Source organism: Diospyros lotus, chromosome 2 (genome assembly GCF_014633365.1).
Source record: "Diospyros lotus cultivar Yz01 chromosome 2, ASM1463336v1, whole genome shotgun sequence".
Classification (NCBI taxonomy): domain Eukaryota; kingdom Viridiplantae; phylum Streptophyta; class Magnoliopsida; order Ericales; family Ebenaceae; genus Diospyros; species Diospyros lotus.
Window position 1 is genome coordinate 9,882,213 of NC_068339.1, and position 22,088 is coordinate 9,904,300.

Genomic DNA, 22,088 nt, shown 5'->3' on the forward strand with positions numbered 1-22,088 from the left:
AGTCTTGCTCTCACTCTCTCTCTTGCTCGCCCTCGCTGGCTCTCTTTTGCTATCGCTAGGGCTCGACCCCTCTTTCTTGCGTTCGCCTTCACTCTTTGCCTCTATTGCTCTCGCTCGCCCTCATTCTCGGCCCCTCTCACTCGTGCTCGCCCTCGCTCTCTGCCTCTCTCTTGGTCTCGCTCCGCCCCCTCCTGCAAACAGCAACAAACCCTTCTCCCTATCCCATTCTCTCTCGATCCGTTCTGTTGCTTGCCCTCGACCGCTTGCCCTCGCTCTTGCTCGCTACCTATCTCGCCCTCCCTCGCCCACTCTGTAATACAAATACAGTTTTGAGAGCAATAATCGAAACATAAGAAGCGTCGACCAGGTACGAGTCGGGAGTCTTGGACCTTCGTTTTTTGAGCATCACACTTGAATTGCCTTATGCAATTTATCTCTGTATGCCGACAGCAAGATCTCCCTCTCTCTCTCTCGGCAACTCACGAATTAGGGTTTTTGACTTGATTTATTATTTTGATCTGATTGATGCACAAATGCCTAAATCTAAATCTAACTTCCATTCTATATTTTTATGTAAATCTGTAATGTTTAAGAATGTGTTTGTGTTTGCTATTTCTTTCTTTACTCCTTTGTTTTGGTTCTTTTTTCCCTTACTGCAATGAATAGGAAAGTTGAACTTTTTGTTTCCTCTCTCTACGCTTGCATCGATTTTTTTGATCAAATATTAATATATATTGTGGGTGTGTTTGTGTTTATCACTTAGATGTATAAATAAATTAAATTATTGCAATTTAAGAGGCACGGTCAATTTGAAGCCAAAAACATGGGGTTAATGTTAGGATTTTCATCTAATAGTTAGATATATGTTTGCATAATGTTATTGTTAGTTGCCACAACTGTGAAAGGCATAATGTAGTGCATGCAGATCAACAAGTTTTTATGAATGCTATTTGCAAGAGTTTGTCTTTATTTGTTGGTATGAATCAAACTAAAAAACCATGGTTAAAATCGAAATCGAACCAAAATCGAATGATTTGGTTATGGTTTTTAATTTTTAAAACCAATGGGTTAATGGTTTGGTTTTGGTTTTAGTATTTTAAGTTTGGTTTGGTTATGGTTTTAGCAAAAACCGAAACCAAACCGAACCATTGCCAACCCTAATGCCAATTGACACATGTCCTCCATATCCGTCGACATGTGTATCCACGATGATCCTCGAGATTCGAGCCCTAATAAAAGCCAAGCTACAGTATTCAGAAGGGGACTTTTTTTGGGTGACCATATGTTATCCTAACTTTTCTTTTCGAATCCCTAATTTTCTTTCAGTAACATATTTCTTTTGGTAACTAACTTAAGTATCGGAGGGTTTTCGCTAGGGAGATCCCCTGTGAGCCTTCTGATCTTTTGTTAATTGTTTGTAGTTCTCTTCGAAGATACTTAATCCTTTCCAAGAGAGGTTTCACACTTTCTCTGAAACTCCCTTCTCAATCCTTTTCGAGTTGTCCTTTTCCAACGAGATATTACACTTTCTATTGTGAACATGAAGGAGTCATTTGACCAAGAAAAAATGTTTATCTCTTCCCAATGAATGGCCAAGTAAAAATATTCAATGTCCACTTTCGTGATAAAGGATTTAGAGTGTATTTCGTTAATAATCATTAAATATGACAAAGAGATGAGCTCTTTATCAGAACATTTCATCCTACCATTGGAAATATCCCTCCTAAAGACATCCCTTAACTTCGCCCCTAAAACCCTTTTATTTGTGTTTTTATTAAGGAAGAACTTGGCAAACAGCGTAGGCTTCTCAGCTACATTTATTTTTTGCTTGATAGCTTCACAATTGTCAAACTTCAATCCAGTGATAAGAGTAAACTCCTTCTTCCCAAACTTGAAATTCCTCTCCACACAATTTGAAATACATGGAGCCTTCCCCATCATTTTCTCTTATTTTCATTAATCTTAACAGTAAATTGTGAACTAATTGTATGCTCCATGTCATCCCCTGGACTCCATACACAAGTTGACCAACAACTGAATTCTTAAACTGCTCTTCTAGGGTAGGCTTCTCCTTCAATGCTTTTTAAATTAGTTCAACAGTTGATTCAAAATGATTACGTTGTGTGATTCTAGCCTGGAAAAACTCATTTATCGCCAAATCATCATTGAAGCTTTGTAGCAAACTAAGAAAACAATATTAAGAAAACAAACAATACAATATATAAGATGTCTTAAATTAGCAATATGATATAATCGAAATATGTTAACCTAGACCGATGTCGATTACAATGCATCGGTCTAGGTAAACATACCTGGTGGACCCAATGCCCATAAACCGTTGTTGATTTTATTTCAAATTCATCGCTACCAACCTTTTCAAAATAGGTAAAATTAGGAAAAAAAAAATATGTTCTAACCTTTTTTGTCGTTTTTTTATCGCTTTTTCTCTTCACTGGCTTGGTCGTCGTTTTCACATTGTTCTCGATAATGTTCTTCTCAAACGACCCATGTCTTGAGTGAGCCATTACAAAACAAAAATTTGAAAGAAGCAAGATAATGAAAACAGCGAGATGACTTGTACTCAATGAGAAGAAAGAAAGAGCAGTCGCAAATAATGTATTGAACTGGGAAGCAAGAGTAAGAAAGATACACAGTTGTAGCGGAATAAGGCACATTTTTAGCGAGAAGGCCATTTATGTCTAGTAAAAAAATAGATGTTCTATCAGTGCAGACATTGAGAAGTGCAAATGACAAATATTTAATTCTTTTAAATATTTTAATAACGGTGCAAATATATAGGTTATATAAATGAAATATGTACACCGATGATAATTGATGCGAATTATGTCGATCAAACATATCGATTATAAATCGATACAACATAACTGATATTATTATGGAAATATTAAGTATCTGTTTAAATTTTACTTTGCAATTTAAACACAAATATCGGTTGATATAAACGAAGTAAAATTGATTCAAATGATATCGGTCAAAACTAATTGGTTGGTAGTCGATTCAATAGAACCGATATTATTTTGAAAACTAACAGTTTCTGTTTACAAGATAATTTATACACCGATATCGGTTATATAAACGTAAATCGATTTAAGATTAAGGACAGCTTGAAAAAATATCGATTATATAAACGAAGTATGATAACCGATAATAATAGATTCCAATGATATCTGATAAAACATATCGGTTGATAACCGATACAATTGAACTGATATCATTTGCATAATTTTAAATTTATATTTACATTGCAATTTATAAACAGAATATCGGTTAAGGCAAATGAAGTATATAAACCGATGAAATAGAAGCGATATTATTATGGAAATATTAAATTTCTGTTTACATTATAATTTATATAGAGATCTTGAAATCTAGGTGAGAACAATCCCAATCCAACTCCAGCAATGCAAGGTGGTTTGTCTTTTGTTTTGCATTTCTGATGGAGGACTCTCTACTACTATTGAATATTTTATGACACAACAATTTCTCCATCTTTCTCTATCACAATAACTTTTTCACCTTTCTTGTCTTTGATCTCTTTTGCTGTTACAATAACTTCTCTATGTTTGGCAACTTCTTTAACTCTTTTGGCAATATCGGTTGCAAAATACTATGCATCTAATACTGCAAAGATAGGTCTAGAACTTGCCATTCCTATAATATAAATTGAATCAATTTATAAATTAAATTAAAACATATCGATTCTATAAGTATAAAAATATATCAATTGTATTAGGATATGTCGGTTAATGGATATCGATTTAAATAAGATATCAATCGATAACATGATATCGATATATTAGTTGAGACCAATATAAAAATCGATATCAAAACATTTTTCGCAGGGGCATGTGTTTTAACCAATATTGGTTGAAATATATCATGATTTATTAGATATATCAGCCGATGTTTGTCCAAACCAAATAAATGTATACTCTTCATTTAATCGACCTTTTGAATGAAGAATCAGAGCTAAGTTTATTTACAAATCCATTACGTTTTTATTAAAAAAAAAAAAACAACACAAAAGATAAATTACTGTAAAATTACTCAAACTATCAACACATTTTTTTGGGTATAGTTTTCCAAAGATAAGAAAATGAATACCTGGTATGGACACAACAATGATTTTGAAGAAGATAATTAATGAAAAAGCAGCAACGCTTGAATGAAGAGAAAGAAAAACTCGTGAGAGAGATTGACGACGAGTGCGAATTTGCAGGAAGGAAATCGAAAGGACCTTATAACAGGAATTCCCATAAAAAGACAGAAAATAAGTAAGGTACTTTCGCCTGATACACACTCAAACGTTTAAATTTTGCAAAGATTTTCAAAGAATCTTTTTTTTTTTCAAAAATTTAGTACTGAAAATCCTATTTTTGCGAATCTCCCTACCCCAGAAAGCTGTATCGTCTTCCAATGATATTGCTGCTTTTCGTTCTATGTATACTGTCAATCATCCGATGCGGAGAGCCCTTTCGTCAATGGATTATGAACCGCCAAAACTGCAAAGCTTTAGAATCATGTTCTCATTCTCTCGGTTGGGTGGGCGACAGAATATATCTCTTTACTTATCAAGAGAGAAAGCCCGGATGAGTTGCACTTGTGTTCGTTCGGCCATTGGTTCAAACCTCTCTGTGGTTTTGTTCCCGATAAAAACTGGTGATTGGGGCAGCCGGTGTAAATTTCTCAAATTTGCTCTGAACCATTTTCGGATGTCGTCCGGAGCCAGCGTTTACGTTTTTTGTGCTAGCTCTCTACTTGTGAAGTATCGGTAGCGTTTAAAGACTCGCCTTTTTGCCGTCCAACTGTTTGAGTTTTTGACTGACTGAAATGATTAGCAAATAGGAGGGTGCAATCGGCAGTGGAACAGAAGGTGTCATGGGAGGCGTGAAAGGGGTGGATCAGAAGGTGGCTAGCAATGAGGTCTCGGTGCCAATTTTGGATTTCGAATTGGAAGAAACTTCAAGGAGAGACCAGCAAAGTAGGGAGCCAAAAGGTTTGACAATTTTAGAATCAGGGTCTCCCTCATTCTCCAAAAATAGCGCGATGGATTCTCCTACTTTGGGGATACCGGAGCTTGAAAGTCACAAACCCAGAGCCCAAGTATCCACAGTTGCAAGCTCTTCTTCTTCTCCAGAGATAACCAGGCCAGTTCCCAGCCCAAACAAGCCTCCAATGATCCCAGAGAAACCCATTCTTCAGCGAAGGTCACTTACAAGGTCTGCATACTCGAAGCCTAAGTCACGATTAGTGGAACCATTTTATCCCAATGGTTTGCATTTGTTTGATGAACGCAACCAAGTGGTGCATTCAGGCTCATCTTATTGGAATTTGCTTCACACGGCATCATCCATCAGCAAAGCCAACGTCAGTACTCATAAAAGTGCAAGGACGGCCCCAATTACTCCAAAAACACCGCTAATGGCTACTCCTGGAGGAGAAGAAGATGGCGATGAAGATGTCTATAAGGCTACAAATCATGAATATAAATCTGGTAAGAAACTGAGTGCCGTGGTTATAGTTGAGTGGATTATATTTATCTGCATAATGGGGTTTTTAATTGCTAGTTTAACCATCCACAACTGGAAACATCATACTTTTTGGGGCTTGGAGTTCTGGAAATGGTGTGTGCTGGTGTTGGTAATTTTCTGTGGTCGATTATTTACTGGATGGCTTACTGATGTTTTAGTTTTCTTGATTGAAAGGAACTTTCTGCTTAAGAAGAAGGTTCTATATTTTGTTCACGGTTTGAAAAACAGTGTCCGGGTATTCTTGTGGTTGAGTTTAGTCCTTTTGGCTTGGACCCTGTTGATTAATCGAGGGGTGAGACGATCAAGGAAGACCACCAGGATTCTAAATTATATAACGAGAGCTCTAGCATCCAGTCTTTTAGGGGCAGGTATATGGATGGTGAAGACTTTACTGATAAAGATATTAGCTTCCACTTTTCATGTTAAGAGATTCTTTGACAGGATTCAAGAATCTTTATTCCATCAATATGTTCTTCAGACTCTTTCTGGGCCTGCGCTGATGGCACGTGAGGAAACTTTTGGCAGTACAAGTAGTGGTGGTCAATTAAATTTGAGAAGTACGAAGAAAGGAACAAAATTGGAGAATGATGATGTTATTAACATAGAGAAGCTTCATAAGATGAAAAAAGAGAACATTTCTGCTTGGACCATGAGAGGGTTGATTAAAGTGATACAGAGTTCAGGGTTGTCAACAATCTCCAATGCACTTGATGAGAGCGCCAATGATGAGGCAATTGGACAAATAGATGAGGAGATTACTAATGAGTGGGAAGCAAAGGCTGCTGCTTATCGGATTTTCGAAAATGTAGCAAGGCCTGGTAACAAGTATGAATTTCAGCTATTGATGCATACACGCTTTTATCATGCTTTTTTTTTTCCTGCAGCCATCTGATTGTCTTCCCCATTATGCCATCTAGGTATGTTGATGAGGAGGACCTCTTACGTTTCATGAAAAAAGAGGAAGTGGATAATGTGCTACCAATGTTTGCAGGAGCAGAAGAAACTGGAAAAATCAAGAAATCATCTTTAAGGAACTGGGTGGTAAGATATCTGTTTGTTTGTTCAGTGAAATAGGTTCCATGCATGCAAGTTTTTCTTTTTTTCGGATTTTTCTCTACGAATTTCTTCATCAATCTGAGTTCTCACAAGTAGTTAATAGAGCCAATTGTATCTCTAGGCATTACCATCATTTGAAGTTGTATCATCACCAAGTGGAACAAGAATGACTACAGAACCATATAATGCTAGAACATTGCTGTAAAATCTGTGGGTATGTGTATTATGTATGCTGAGATGGCATTGCTACTTCACCTCCATCTCAGCTATCAAAATCTTCATAACCTCTTCTTTTAGGGATGGAGTCTCAATATGAATCACCAAATGTTTGCCTACTGAGGTGGCATGAGAATCTTCAGTTTCTTTCTCCAGAACCAAGACATGTGAATCTCCAATCTCTTGGCTTGGGGATGGCCATCTATAATGAACTTTCAAATGTCAGCGTTATGAATGACATGTGAATCTCTATAATTTCTCCCTCCAAGGATCAGGCTGTCGATCTCTCCTTCTAAGGATCAAGTTCTCCATGATGTTTCTTCAAGTGCTAGTATTACGAGATGTCACATTGCATCTCCATATTCTCCCTCCTTCCAAGATCGAGACTTGATTGACCTTGCAACACCTTGGCTTAGTGATGGAACTCTTTGCAGAGTGCCTTGCTTGCCACATATAAAAGACAAGGCCTCCAATTGTGTTATTTCTATTAATTGAATTCTCTAGAAGCTGCTCTCCCTTAGGTTGAGCAATCCTAGGTCTCATCTGCACAGGACTCCCAAGGGTTTGTGGATTGATTGAATCTTGATCAATCATAATAGAGAGTCCAACACTCAGTTGTGAGTCCTTGACTAAAACGTGGTGTCATTACCTTCATTATTTTAATTTTTTAATAGAGTATCAGTCCTGTGACTAGTTGCACATATCATTTAGGCTTTTGCATTAAGACCCATGACTTGAACTATAGACAGGATTTTCATACCATCAAAAGCACACTGATCAGAATATTGGGTTTTTGTCTCCACCATCTCTTGTTTTTTATTGGATGCCTAGCTCCCTCTCTTCCTAGCTCTAACAGTCCACATGTGCTTGACTGCTATTGTAATTCCCAGCTCACCTCAACTTCCCTTCTTCAAAATACTAGTCAGAATATTGACCGAAGCTACTTTTCTGGTGGGCACTTTCATTTGATTGTTGCTCTTGTCGTGCAATCTATTCTTCACAATGAATATGGAGTTTAATGTAAAGTCAAATCTTCCTATAGGGTAGGTTGTAAATAGGTTGTTACGAGCCTAGGGGTATAAAGGACAAGTGGGCTATAACTACTCTAACTAACAAGGGGTTGTTGTTGTAAAGCTGTTAGGGAGTTATAAGGGTTAGCTAAATGTTGTTAGGGAGTTAGAAGAGAGCCTATAAGAAGGTTGGTGTAATAGTAGAAGCCATCTTATGGAATAACGGAAGTTACTCTCTAGTCTCTCATCTGTCTTTCTCTCTCTCTCTTGTTCTCCCTCTCGCATTCTATTTGTTTCTTCCTAAAATTCAATTCTTCCTTTTGGAATTCAATTCGAATTCCTTCAATTGCTCAGCCCACAATCTGAGGGCTTGACAAGTGGTATCAAAGTCGGTTATCCCCGGCGACTTCAAGGCACAATTCAAAGACAAAGGCGGATCTTTGATGGACGTCAATAGGTTCCAGCAAGACTAATGATGGGGAGGTGACAATTGTTCCTAGGCAGTAATTCGATCGTCCCTAGAAGCAATGATTGAGTCAGTTGTCTTGGGCTGTTGAAGTTCGTAGCCAATTCAACGAAGGAGAGCCTAGTGAATTTTGGGCCGTGATTTTGCGACATCTCTCAGAGTGCAACAGGGCGAACGAAGAAGAATCGAGATTTGAAGATTGGTCTCGATGGTGATCGGTGGGAGTTCGACAATATTGGTTCGTTGCGTGGGGGGGGGGGGGGGGGGAAGCAGGCAAGGTGAGTTCTAGCGATTGATTCTTGCTAATCGAGAGTGACCCAGGACTGGGGTTGTATGAGGTGGATAGATAGCTCAAGAGGGTTCGATTCTAAGGCAGTAATGGACCGCAACGGATGACGGAGGATCTCCGTGGGCAATGATGATCGAAAGTGGTGGGTGGAAGCTATTTCGGTGCAATTAGGTGTGGGTGACACAACGAAATCAAGAAAAAAAATCAAGATTGTGAATTCTAACTTTTGGTAGGTGAGTGGGTAAGAGAAGGTGCTAGAGTGGGCAATGTGGTATCACAAGCAATCAAAGGGGAGTCTAAGAGCAGAATTGGCTAAGAAGACAGTAGCGATAAGGCAGCGGCCCAAGGCGAGGAAGAACGACCTAATACCATGGTAGAAGTCATCCAACTAAAGCAACTCTAGAATCGAATGGAGGCTTTGGAAGTTGACATGTTGCACATGCAGGAGGATGTGGCAACCATAAAGATTCAGAGCAGGGAGGATATGGCAGCCATTAAGGAAAGCATACGTGAGTTGGAAAAGGGCCAAGAAAGGGCGGAACACTATTGGCAAAAGATCGACAACATGTTTAACATGATGTCCGCCCTGCCATAGTTCCATCAACCAGCAAATTGCCCCCCCAAGAATGTGTCCTGAACCAATCTTGGACTGAGATGGCATTCTACCCAGGTCAAATAGAAGGCGGGAAGCTGAAGATAGGCTTGCGTGGGAGCGGGAAAACTAGGTGAGGGGTACTGCTTCTTCAGTTCTTAACCATATACCCATGCCTCAATTGGAAATTCCAATCTTTGAGGGGGTTAAACTAAGGTGGTGGATCCGTCGTTGTGAGAGATTTTTCAAATTTTATCGAATCAATGAGTAGAAGGTATCCCTGGTGGCAACGTATCTCAATGATACGGCTAACGCACGATATCAAGGCAAGAAGCAAGTTGAGGGTGGAGCAATGACTTGGCCTGAATTTTCGAAAGAATTGTGTGGTCGGTTTGGTGAGAAGAGAATGGCGAATGTGGTTGAAGAATTTAACAAATTGAGGCAAGAGGGGTCGGTTAAAGACTACCAAAAGAAGTTTGAAGAATTGTGGGCATTAGTGAGGTTGTCTCAGCCAAGTTTAACTAAACCATATTTTGTATCTAGCTTTATTAGTGGGTTGAAGGATGAATTACGATCTATGGTTAAGATGTTGATGCCTACAATAGTGAAACAGGTGGCTGAGAAGGCAAAGTTACAAAAGCTTATGTTGGAGGCGATTTGCAATAAGTACGCTGTGGAAATGAAAATTCAGCCTTCGCCTTATCAACCGTTGGAAGGGAATTAGGTACATGTGAATTCTAAGGTTTATCCCAACACTGATGCAGGCAAATTAATTACTATGGAACAGAGACAGAAGCTTGGATTATGTTATAAATGTGGCGATAAATTTAGCCTCGGCCATTGATGCCAAAAACAACTCCTTAACATGGAAGAAAGAGAGTGTTACAACCCTTGGGTAGAACTCATCCTCAAAAGCTAGCTGTCAAGGGGAGGGTGCCTAAGAGATTATAAATCCCACACCAAGAGCCTAAACTTTTGATGTGGGATAAGTCTCATATCTTATAGTGGACCATAACATACCACCACACTCTATAGTTTGGTGCCCACGACGGTAGGTTGTGCACTAGCCATAGTTAGTCTCGAATGAACACTGCAATGCCAGCGTCACCTCCGTCGCCACGCTATTGCAACTGGGAGACATAGGGCCAACTCTGACAAGTTTCATACCTTGTAGTGGACCATAACATACCACCACGCTTCGCAGTCCTATGCCCACAACGGTAGGTTGTGCACTAGTCACAACTACTCCCGGACGAACACTGCAATGCTGGCGTCACCTCCGTTGCCAATGTGGGACAAGTCCCATACTTTGCAGTAGACCATAACATAGTGAGTTCCACCCAAGGGTTGTAACAGTGGTATCAGAGCCGGCCTTATGTCTCCTAGTTGCAATCGCGCGGCGACAGAGGTGATGTCGGCATTGCAGTGTTCATCCGAGACTAGTTGTGGCTAATACACAACCTACTGTTGTGGGTGCCAAATTGCGGAGCATAGTGATATGTTATGGTCCACTGCAAGGTACGAGATTTGTCCCACATTGAAAGTTTAGGCTCTTGGTATGGGGTTTATAACCTCTTGGGCACCCTCCCCTTGACAACTAGGTTTTGAGGGTGAGTTCTACCTAAGGGTTGTAACAGTGATATTAGAGTCGGTCTCATGTCTCTTAATGGCAATCGTGTAGCGACGGAGGTGACCCGGGTATTGCAGTGTTCGTCCGAGACTAGCCGTGGCTAGTGCATAACCTACTGTCGTAGGCGTCAGACTGCAAAACGTGGTGGTATGTTATGGTCCATTGCAAGGTATGGAACTTGTCCCACATCGAAAGTTTAGAATCTTGGTGTGAGATTTATAACCTCTTGGGCACCCTTCCCTTAACAACTAGATTTTGAGGATGAGTTCTACCCAAGGGTTGTAACAGAGAAGACGAAAACAAAGAAGAACCAGCTGAAGTTGGGTGAAGAAGAAGGCACAGCTGTTCTAAATTCTTGGGGACAAGAATTTCGCTAAGGGGAAGGGAGTTGTTATGAACCTAGGGGTATAAAGGACAAGTGGGCTATAACTACTCTTAACTAACAAGGGGTTGTTTGTTGTAACTTGTAAGCTGTTAGGGAGTTATAAGGGTTAGCTAAATGTTGTTAGGGAGTTAGAAGAGACCTATAAGAAGGCATCTTATGGAATAGCGGAAGTTACTCTCTTGTCTCTCATCTCTCTCTCTCTCGTTCTCTCTCTTTCTTCCTCCCTCATTCTATCAGTTTCTTCCTAAAATTCAATTCTTCCTTCTGGAATTCAATTTGAATTCCTTCAATTGTCCAGCCCACAATCTGAGGGCTTGACATAGGCCTTATTAACTCTTTATCCACAACAAATTGCCCATTTATTAGTCTATCAGTCAAAGCACAGTTGTCAAAGCATGAATGAGGAGCAGGCTTGTAGCAACAAAATAAATCATCTTTTTTTATTATGAAGAGGATGAGCCTTGGTAGCAATGATAAGGTTGTTCCTTTGTGACTAGAGATATACGGGTTCAATTTGTAGAACAGCGTCTGCAAAAAAGCAAGGGGAGGGCTGCATTCCTGACCTTGGCAAATTGGGAACCCTCATGCACAGGGGATGCCCTTTACTTATATTTTTATTATAAGGATGCCTTTTAATTTTTTTAACATATTGATGATGTGGCATATAAGATATGACCAAGAATAGAGATCATTGGACAGTTAAGTTCCATGTAGCTAATCCCATCTTATGGGATTAAGGCTTGAAATGATGATGAGGATGATTAATGACTGGCATGGCTATGGTCATGGATAGATATAATTAGCAAGCTAAAATTAAAGTAGCCACCCCTCCCTGTCGGATTAAGGCTTGATGTTACCACTTGTATTGATGACATGGCACATAGTCAGGACTGCATCTGCAGTCAAACATTAGGGTACGTCTTTGTATGAATTTTTGGATGAGAAGAACTATTTGCTTGCTCTTTGGTAAAATAAGGAAAAGGAGTTTAAACTTCCCGAGTGGCACCAAACTTTATTCAAATTTACTTCATAAATTCGATAGAAGCCTGTAATTGGCATCTGTTTCTCCCTCCCCCTCCTGGGTGTTCTAATGGATTAATTGCCTACAGGTGAACGTCTACAACGAGCGCAAGTCACTTGCTCATTCTCTAAGTGATGCAAAAACAGCTATTGAAGAACTGAACAGAATTTTATCAGGAATCTTATTGATCACTATCATCGTTGTGTGGTTACTTCTGATGGGATTTATAACAACCCATGTTCTTGTCTTCCTTTCATCCCAGCTTTTACTTGCAGCATTTATATTTGGCAACACCTGTAAGACCATATTTGAAGCGCTCATATTTGTATTTGTGATGCACCCATTTGACGTTGGTGACCGTTGTGTCATTGATGGGGTACAGGTAGCTCACTCAGCTTGAGATGCACACAGTTTAGAGTACTAATGTGACTTTGGTTTACTTATCTTAGTGTACTGAAATTTGGCAGATGGTTGTTGAAGAAATGAACATCTTGACAACAATCTTTTTGAGATATGACAATGAAAAGATATACTATCCAAATTCAGTTTTGGCTACCAAACCAATCAGCAACTTTTATCGAAGTCCTGAGATGTGTGATTCTGTGGAGTTTGCAGTTGATGTTTCCACTTCAGTTGAGAGTATTGTAGCTCTAAAGGCTAAAATAAAAGGGTGAGTCAACTCCATACTTATAGGGGTTGTTGAATATATACCTCTATGAATCTGCCAAGGTTTCAAAGTAGATATAATTATTGAAATATATCAATGTTGTCACCTGTCATGCTATAATTGATGTTTAGAAGCAAGATTTCCTATTTTCTTTAGGGTTGAGGCTTGGAGAGTTGGCATCTTGGCTATGACCTCTACTTGGTGCATGTTTTCAAATTCATGTCTTTTTACACATTTCATATAATTCCAGAATCATCTTCCATCTACTCAAAACATTTATCTGTCCAGTTTATGGTATTTCATTGTCAATATCCTGAAGCTTAATGAACAGTATTCCTTGATTCTGCTCTCTCTCTTTCTCTCTCTTCCTTCTCTAGTATTGTTTCATCACTTTTGAATGTTCTACTCATAGTCGTTGTGACTATCTATGTTTTATATCATTATTGGAGTGGTTATCGCTTCTGTTTAAAGAAACAAAAAAGTTTCACCAATGAAGAGCTGGAAGCTACATTACATAAATTAGTTGATCTTCACCTGTAGTGTTCACATGATCCCTGGACAAATGATGAAAAGCATTTTAAAATTTTCATATTATTAATAAGAGTGCACGACTGTTCTTCCATTAATTTTGTTTTCCCAAATTTACAGTAGCTTGAATACACAGCTTTATGGGCGTTTCCAGGTACTTGGAGAGCAAGCCTCGACATTGGCGTCCTAACCACAGCGTGCAAGTTCAGGAGATTGAGGATGTTAACAAGATGAAATTGTCTCTATACGTGAATCATACCATAAACTTTCAGAATTATTTGGAGAAGAGCACCCGAAGATCTGAGCTAGTATTAGAGCTTAAGAAAATCTTTGAGGAGCTTCAGATAAAATATAATCTTCTTCCTCAAGAAGTTCACCTCAGGTATGTTGCATCTGCCGTTCCAACAGTTGCAAGTGCTCCAAGGTGATGTTTATTATTCTAGCACAATAGAAATCCTGCTCTCTGGAAGGTATGTTCCTTCACTTTGTACCTAATATTGAACTTGCATAACTTCTTGTTTAACGAATTTTGGATCCCTGATATTAGTATATATAAAGTTGAAACCCATAAACCATGGGTTTTTACCCATTAAGCAATCATGCCATCACGTGCCTCTCTCTCTCTCTCTCTCTCTCAGCAGAATATGAGAGTAAACCAGTAAATTGGTAACACAGTAGTCAACTGCGAACATTGTGATCACAGTTAGTTTGTGCAGTATGGAATGTGTAAATATAGGATATTAGTACGGAATGTGTAAATTTAGGATATCAGTACTCAGGAAATTTGTTCTCCTCTACTCACTTTTGGAAGCTTGAGCTCCATCATCAGACTAGGAGATTGCATTCTCATGCCAATTGGATGTAATCCATGTATCTGTAACTGTATATGAAAGAGTAGGGAGGCTGTCCATAGATATATTGTATTCTGTTTCTGACTGGTTGTTTGCTGAGAAGGATGGAAGAACTTCCTATTGCTTCTCTTGCCCTGCTACCCAAAAAATGTCCATTTATGCAAGAGTAACACAAATTTGGCTGTGGCCTGTGAATGTGTGTGCAACTTATCCTTAGTAATCTATTGTGGATATTAGATTCTTAACATTGAAACAACTTTTTTCTTTGTTTTCTCTTCGTAGGAATGAATCAATGAGCTAGCACTCGCACTTCATCGATCATCTCGAAACTTTCTTTTACCAACAGTTGGTACGATGCTGTAGTCCTTCCTAGTCATTAGCCATTCACAAGCACTGTAGACAATTTGGGAGCTAATGTTCTGCTTCTGGACGAAGTTTCTAGGGAAATGAACAATGCCACACATTGCTGCATTACCAAAACTCACACACACCAACTAAATCGACATTCTTTTTATCTTTTGATATGCCGATGTAGCGAAGCAACTGAAATAATACATGTAAGCTAACTATTTCCTTTGTGTGTATTGGCTGCACTGCGAAGCCAGAGTTTCAACATCTTTGTTTGACATAACTATCAAACTGTCAGTTTCTCAATATGGATGATCCTCTTTTCCTTGGACCGATTCATGTTGTCGGTTGTCCCCTTACTGCTGATGAAGTTTAATATGGACTTCTTGACTGAAGGTTTTTCTGAAAGAGTTTAATATGAACTTATTGACTTGGGTTTTCTGACCAATTCATTGCTGTTGGGTTTTTAGGTGTTATATGAAAACCCAGTCACTATTTTTAGACTGTGTATACTTACGCTTTAGTAGGATTACGCAGTACATTTGTCTGAACCAATGATTTTTTTTTTTCTTTTAAAGGAAAGAATTATTAGTTGAACTAACAATTTTTAAATTGGTCAAATTTGGTACAAGTTAGTTATAGTAGAAGACTAGAAATTTAATTTGGGTTTGAGGGTGGTTTACAACTTTTTTCTTAAAAGAATATTAACTTTGAAAAAGTGCGAAATTTTTATAGCCATTAAGTAGACTAGATAATTTCAAAACACCATCATAGCGGTTTAGTTTAGTGATAAAATGATGATAAATTTCAAGTACCGACTCTTACTAAGTTCCAAATAAATGTATAAAACAGAAGGGAAGAGAGAAAATTGATGTAAAATGTGGCAACAGCAATAGATAAGCTTATCCACCACAGCCCCATGGAGAAGCCGCCACGTAGGATTTGAAGATCCAAGACGAAGGACAATGGCCCTATCCTATCCCCATTTTCCACCTCTAATCTCTCCCTCTCCTCAAGTTCAACTCATATCAACTCAACCCTTCCTCTCATTCAATCCCCAACCCATTCAATTCCCACAATCCACAGGCCAAATCCAAACCCAAGGTCAAAGTCCGAGCAATAATGGCCTCTACTTCGGCACCAATCATGGCGGCAATGCCACTCACCTCTGCAACCCAGAAGAGGATTCCCAGCTCCGACGCTTTCCTCAAGCCCCTGCCGGTGAGGCCTTCCAGGGCGGTGGCCAAGTCCTTCGGGAAGAGGTTCGAAGCCAGGGCTTCCCTGAAGGAGAAGGCGGTGACCGGCTTGACGGCGGCGGCGCTCACCGCCTCCATGGTGATTCCTGAGGCGGCGGAGGCAGCCGTGTCGCCGTCCCTCAAGAACTTCCTGCTGAGCATTGTGGCCGGCGGGGTGGTGCTGGGTGTGATTGTCGGCGCCGTGATCGGCGTCGCCAACTTCGACCCTGTGAAGAGGAGCTGAGGTGCTCTTCTGCTTCGGCATTCTTTTCCATCATGTTCTCTTGTGTTTGTTCTTTAATGGCTGTCTGATGATGCTTTGTAGTAGTAATTAATCATCTCTCTCTCTCTCTCATATGTGTGTAATTGGCGGACTCTTATAAGCTTCACTTCTCTCAAAGAACTTAAATCTCACAATCCCATCTTCCATTTTCCTGTGTAAGAAGAATATGATCGTTCTTGTTCGTATCAATTATTTTCAATCACCATCATCTATCTTCCAACACTTTTTAATCATACAAAAATGACTGTAAAATTTAATATTTTCATTTTCTCGAGGCTTGTGTGGAAGCTCATTCCAACATAAAATTTATATTAGTTAATTGACATTATAAATATGGTATCACTAGCTTAGTTAGAATAACATTATTGTTAATAATTATAGTGTTCTTCAAGATGACAAAACTGCTGCAAATTTGATGGTATTTTCTATTGGCTGGAAACATAGAGATGTCTTCTGGGAAGTGTCTGTTGCCTGCCTTCGCATAAAACCAGAGCGTGTGATGTCTGTCTCAACTGATTTTCTCATGCCTTTGTGCTCGTTCTGATGAGTGATAAGCTTTTTTGGGGTCTCAATTCTTTAATCATGCTGGGGATAATTTGAGGAGCCTATCATGCCATGATGATTGCCATCCTGATTCGTGAAGCTGACCAACGGCTAGGTTGAGGTTTTTAAGATACGCTACGCTGTCAATGTATCCACGATCAATTGTAAATTACCCGCCAAAACTTGAAAGAAAGTGGGGGGATACCAAGGATGGATGGATGGATGTCCAAGGCAAGGCAATTCCAGTTTGTACCTTCTAGCACAAGAATAATACCATTTGACATTAGGCAGGCAGCCAGCCAGCCACTGAGGCTGAGCTACATCCTTGCAAGTGATATTTAATTGAGATAATAATAATCAAGCATTTTGCATGTCCAAATGGAAGTAAGGCAAACATCCCTTACTAAGTTTTAACAAGAATTGTGCATGTTGTGGAAAACTAAACCATGAATTTCAACACAATTGCAAAGTGAAGGATCCCATCAAAAGAAAATAATTAGCCTTTCTAGGAGTTGACAATGTGTCTACTAACCTTGTATCAACTAAATTAGCTACAATCAATTTTATTGGGAGCTTGGGGAATTTTGTTTTTTTTCCAAGGCAATAGTCGTAGAGTTCTTCTATAGAGTCAAACAAATTGACAGACAGACTTACAGAATGAGGGTTAAAAGATTAAAATGTCATCACCCACATTGCATTAAAAAAAAGTATAATGTAATGTGAGCAAGGGCATTTTAGTCTTTTAGCTTCCATTCTGTAAGTTTGTTTGTCAACCTGTTTAGCTCTCAAAAATTTTTTATAATAAAATCGCTTAATGTCCTCGTTACTGAATACATTAATTCTATGTCTAGGTCGCCAATCATCTTGTCATGCATGCATAATAATAATAATAGAAGAATTAACGAATATCTGTCTCTAGAATGAAAAATATATGCATTTCAGTTCCCCCCCCCTCTCTCTCTCTCTCTCTCTCTCTCTCTCTCTCTCTATAGTCTTTCCAAAGCATAGCTGGATTGTTCAACACATGTAAGATCCACCACTTACAATTACAAACCCAATCTCCTATCCATCAACCCATTGGACGGGAAGAAATCACCTCAGTAGCCCGGCCAGGCCAGGACAGGACATTATCAATTTTAACCTAGTAAGTTTTCAAGACACTGCCTGCCTGCCTATCATCAACCTCAGTCCACTTCCCAAACCCAACCCAACCCAATTATTATTATATATGGGAATAAGTGCATCTGTGGCAGCTCTCCATCCAAACATGACATAGAATAACATAAAGGGTATCCGCATAAGCATTTTTTGAGTTTTGCCTAATATTCTTTTTTCCACTAAATTTGTGTTCAACCACACAAAAACCCAACTCAACCCATTTCTAACCTTACAAAGACCAAATTAACGTCTAGATTCTCATCTAATATATTCGTTTTGAGAATTTTTAAATATCAACTCAAACCATTTCTAACCTAGACCAAATTGAAGTCTAGCTTTTCATCATAAAAAAAATTCAACAGAGACCAAATTAAAGTCTAGATTCTCATCATAACAAAATTCAACAAATATTGGGAACAGTTCTAATCCAAAGTATTCATTTGAAAATGTTTAATTATCAAGTCAACATGAGATTTAATATTCATTACCTACGACCCCTCAAAAGTTTTTTTTTTTTGTACTTCGTAGTTTTGTTACCACTTTACTCAAAAGGTTACCAAAATGTGTTTTTAACTATTTGTTAACGAGTTTTTCACCTTACAAAATAATCCGAATAGATTTCCGTAGAATAACAACAAATTTAATCGAAAATTAATACTATATCAAATAATGGGTGAGTTTCCATAATTAACCCTAAATTAACAAAAGCATATAAACTCGTAGAGGAAATCTCATTATAGGCTTGAAGCAAAACTTAACTTGGCCAGTGCTCAAAGGTAACTCTAATAGTACCCAACATTCTCGAATGCAAAGAAAAAGGAACAAAAATCCAGTAGCCAGATAGAAAATTAACACCAAAAACACATTTGAGGAAATTGCTTGTACGGACAAAGACAGCTACTACTGATGATTTATCGCTTAAGCCATGGGAGGTTCAACCTCAGTTGTTATCAAAGCTGGCTTGATGTATTCCTCTTCCTCTTTAGGAGTATGGATTGTCACAACATCTGGAAGTGGTGTCATTGGACCTTGCTTTCCCTTGGGATCCCAATCAAGCATGATCTTGACCTTGATACCAAGCACCCCCTGCATGACATAGCCACATTATAAGAGAAATCCAAATGAAATGACAATTTGGCATCCCCCGTGCGTAATGCTAATGTCTTTGCGAGGGCCGGGGGAGGCTATATTTGTACACACTCTTCAAGAACTTGTGACCTTTCCCATTACCCGTTGGGACCAAGACAATTAAGGCTCAAAGAAGAATATGTGAACTGTAAGTTTTTTAGCATAGATTAGACAAGAACCTGTCTCAGAAGAACATGTCTGACAGCTGAATCAATATATTCATTGACTGGCTGGCCAGAAGAAATCATGTACCCGTCCTTAAACTTCATGGACTTGGCACGCTGTGCCCTCAGCTTTCCACTGACGATGACCTGTTAATTAACCAGATAGAATCATGTTCAGAAGTATAGCGCTCCAGTCATAACAATTTACAGTAAGTTAAATGCTGATTCATAAACATACCTCGCATCCTTTAGCCCCACTCTCCATAACAAATCTCAAGACACCATAGCAAGCCCTAATAATAAGAAATAACCATCACTAGATTAGCCTAAAAACATTTATGCCATGGGACTTCATACCAGGAGGTGCAATACTGAGAAAAAGTGAACTCTACACAGACAAATCATTACAGATCCAAATTCCCTAATGTCTCAAGGCATGAAACAATAGAGTCCTCTACCAACCCAGAATGCACAACATACAATCAAGTTCGTGGCAGTAGAAGCCATACAACATCCAATATTAAAGCAATAAACCGTTTTCCATCAAAGAAGATCCATCCATATTTAATATTGATCCCAAATCACAGAAACATAACGAACCAGCATACATCCTGCTGGAAAGGCCAGTTAGCCTTCAGACAAAAAGCTAACTGTGTTGCATGTCCTTATCGATTGAGAAAAGAGAACAATCAACTAAGTGATCAAATGCAATCCTTCAGAGATAACAGGTAGAAAACATTAAACTAAAATTGCCAATTAAGCCATCATATTTATTCTACTAACGCCAATTCATGCTAATTACAACAACAATTATTAACACAAGCATTAATCTCATTAGATCTTCAAAAAAACAAATAAATACTAAACACAAGTAGAACCAGGAACAGACAAAACCAAAAGCTACAGTAAACAATGAAAATCTTCCACTCAAGCATCTGGCAAAATTGTTCCAAACATGTTGCAATTTCAAGCAAACAAATTCAAGGAGGTTGCACTAAACATCAAAGTGAATGGAGAAGCATGCCGAAGCTGTGTGATCTTCCAACACAAACATGGGACAGATATACTTATGTGGCAGTTAATACTGGTATGATAGGAAGGAACCAACATTAAGGACAAAAAGTAAAGTTGCTGAAAAAGGCTGAAGGTGCATGCAAATGGTGCACGCATGCTTAAATAACTACCACACTCTAAATTACAGTGGAAAAAGAAAGTTAGGCACTAGATAAACCATAATTTTTGAACAAGTAAAATATAAGAAAAATGTAAACTAACAATTTGTTCAAATTATGTACCCTCTGAGGTTTCTGCATGAAAATTAATACATTTCATGATGATGATGACTCGGAGGAAATCAATTAATTTAGTCATCATCAGACACAAAGTTGGTACACAAACACCAATTTGCTGTGTGGATGACAGAGAAACATACAATAATAAATTCCCAATGGATAGGAAAAACCTTTTAAACCTGATACCCCACAAAATAGTTGCAAATATACTCTCATGAGCTTCAATTATACAGGGAAAAATCAGATATGAATTAACGCTTTACGCACATAAATAACAGAAATAACCCACTGGGTACAGCAAAGGAGTGCATTCTTTATAACAACATATATACAGCACGCGAACAAATCCATTAACAATAATGAACTATATTTAATGAATAATCAAATCCAAACCATATCGCATTTCTAGGGTTAATAAAATCAGAAAACAAAAAAATATAGGCAGTTGAAGCACACACCTCCGAACAGCGAGGCCACCAAGGAGCTTGTAACGGAGAGACTCAGCCTGAGCAATGGCACAAAGCCCCCTGTTGTTGACCTTCTCAGCGTACAACTCCACGCTACCCTCCGGAAACTTGAACCGCTTCTGTACAACTGATGTCAGCTCTCTGATCCTCCTTCCCTTCTCACCTGAAATGAATCCAAAAATTCAAACACAACGCCAGAAAGTCAATAAATGGACATAAAAATCAAACACCAATACCAACACTTAGGTAAACCAAACAAAGCATAATGGTAAACCATCAAGTCATAGTGAGAATCAATCAGTCACCAAGAACGTTCTGAGTGCGGGTGGCTCTGATAATGATCTCGGTCCGCATCGGAGTGACTCTAACCTCGACCCCGGAGTAGCCATCCTCTGCAAGCTCCCTCGTCAGAACCTCATTCAGCTCGGCGAAAAACACTCCATCAGCCACAAACTGCAGCGAATTTAGAAGATAAGTTACATGCACACAAACCGAGTACGACGGCGATCTGAACGGATGACTCACCTTTCGCTTTTTGCTCATCTGAGTCGCCATGTTCAAAGACGGTTGCTGAAGCGGCGATGAGGAATTGTCTGTTTCTCCTTGCGCAGGCGATCTGCGAACCCTAATTTGGCTAGGGTTTTCGCACTAGGCGGGTGAGGCTTATATATAAGAGCGCGAATTGATCGGACGGTCGACATGTATTTGGAGAAGATTTGCTTTTGGGTCACTCAAGAGATGGGCCTGTCTCTCGCAGGCCTAAATTAGGCGGCCCGCTTAATTTACCTTTACTAGTGGGTCAACATTGAAAACAAAAAGGGCCCAAAAAAAAAAAGCCCCATCCTTCTTATTTTTTAAAAGTAATATGTGCATTTGCATTTTATTTTTGTTATTTTACTGTTTAATTCACTTACGTCATCTATCTAAGTAAAATTACATTATTATCTTCTATGTTTCATTATCTTTACATAAGAAAACTTTTGTATTTTACCCTTTCGTCACTATTTATGTTATTATCTCTTATTGTACTTTCTTCAAACATTAGTGTCAAACACCCTATGATTTTGTGACATAGATATGCTAAATTTATTAATCCACACACATCTAAAAAAAACAATAAATGTAAATTTTTTTAAAAAATTTAACCAAATGATTTTTGTTTAATTATTAATGTACATTTTTGGAAACAATAGAAAGGAAGGCACAG

General features: G+C 38.8%; 3 protein-coding genes across 7 annotated transcripts; 2 read left to right on the forward strand and 1 right to left on the reverse strand.

Moving 5' to 3' along the window:
- Window positions 1-4,145: 4,145 nt before the first annotated feature.
- On the forward strand, window positions 4,146-14,917 carry LOC127794925 (mechanosensitive ion channel protein 10-like). 5 transcript variants are annotated; one of them, XM_052326242.1, is made up of 7 exons: window positions 4,146-4,300; window positions 4,419-6,377; window positions 6,470-6,593; window positions 12,306-12,599; window positions 12,685-12,887; window positions 13,567-13,882; window positions 14,546-14,917. In XM_052326242.1, the coding sequence occupies exons 2-6, from the start codon at window positions 4,900-4,902 to the stop codon at window positions 13,838-13,840; spliced, it is 2,373 nt and encodes a 790-aa protein (XP_052182202.1). In that variant the 5' UTR covers window positions 4,146-4,300; window positions 4,419-4,899; the 3' UTR covers window positions 13,841-13,882; window positions 14,546-14,917. The 5 variants fall into 5 exon arrangements, with proteins under 5 accessions (XP_052182202.1, XP_052182203.1, XP_052182199.1 ...); XM_052326243.1 differs by having other exon boundaries at window positions 13,567-13,794; XM_052326239.1 differs by having other exon boundaries at window positions 13,567-14,917.
- A 691-nt stretch (window positions 14,918-15,608) lies between these two features.
- Window positions 15,609-16,275, forward strand: LOC127794927 (uncharacterized). Its single transcript, XM_052326244.1, has one exon. It carries the CDS (start codon window positions 15,734-15,736, stop codon window positions 16,088-16,090), a length of 357 nt encoding a protein of 118 aa, XP_052182204.1. The 5' UTR covers window positions 15,609-15,733; the 3' UTR covers window positions 16,091-16,275.
- Window positions 16,276-18,551: 2,276 nt separating this feature from the next.
- On the reverse strand, window positions 18,552-21,548 carry LOC127795895 (40S ribosomal protein S3-3). The gene is made up of 6 exons (XM_052327868.1): window positions 21,407-21,548; window positions 21,187-21,334; window positions 20,873-21,044; window positions 19,361-19,415; window positions 19,138-19,269; window positions 18,552-18,916 (listed from the first exon to the last, which is right to left on the reverse strand). The coding sequence occupies exons 1-6, from the start codon at window positions 21,434-21,436 to the stop codon at window positions 18,749-18,751; spliced, it is 705 nt and encodes a 234-aa protein (XP_052183828.1). The 5' UTR covers window positions 21,437-21,548; the 3' UTR covers window positions 18,552-18,748.
- Between the last annotated feature and the right edge of the window lie 540 nt (window positions 21,549-22,088).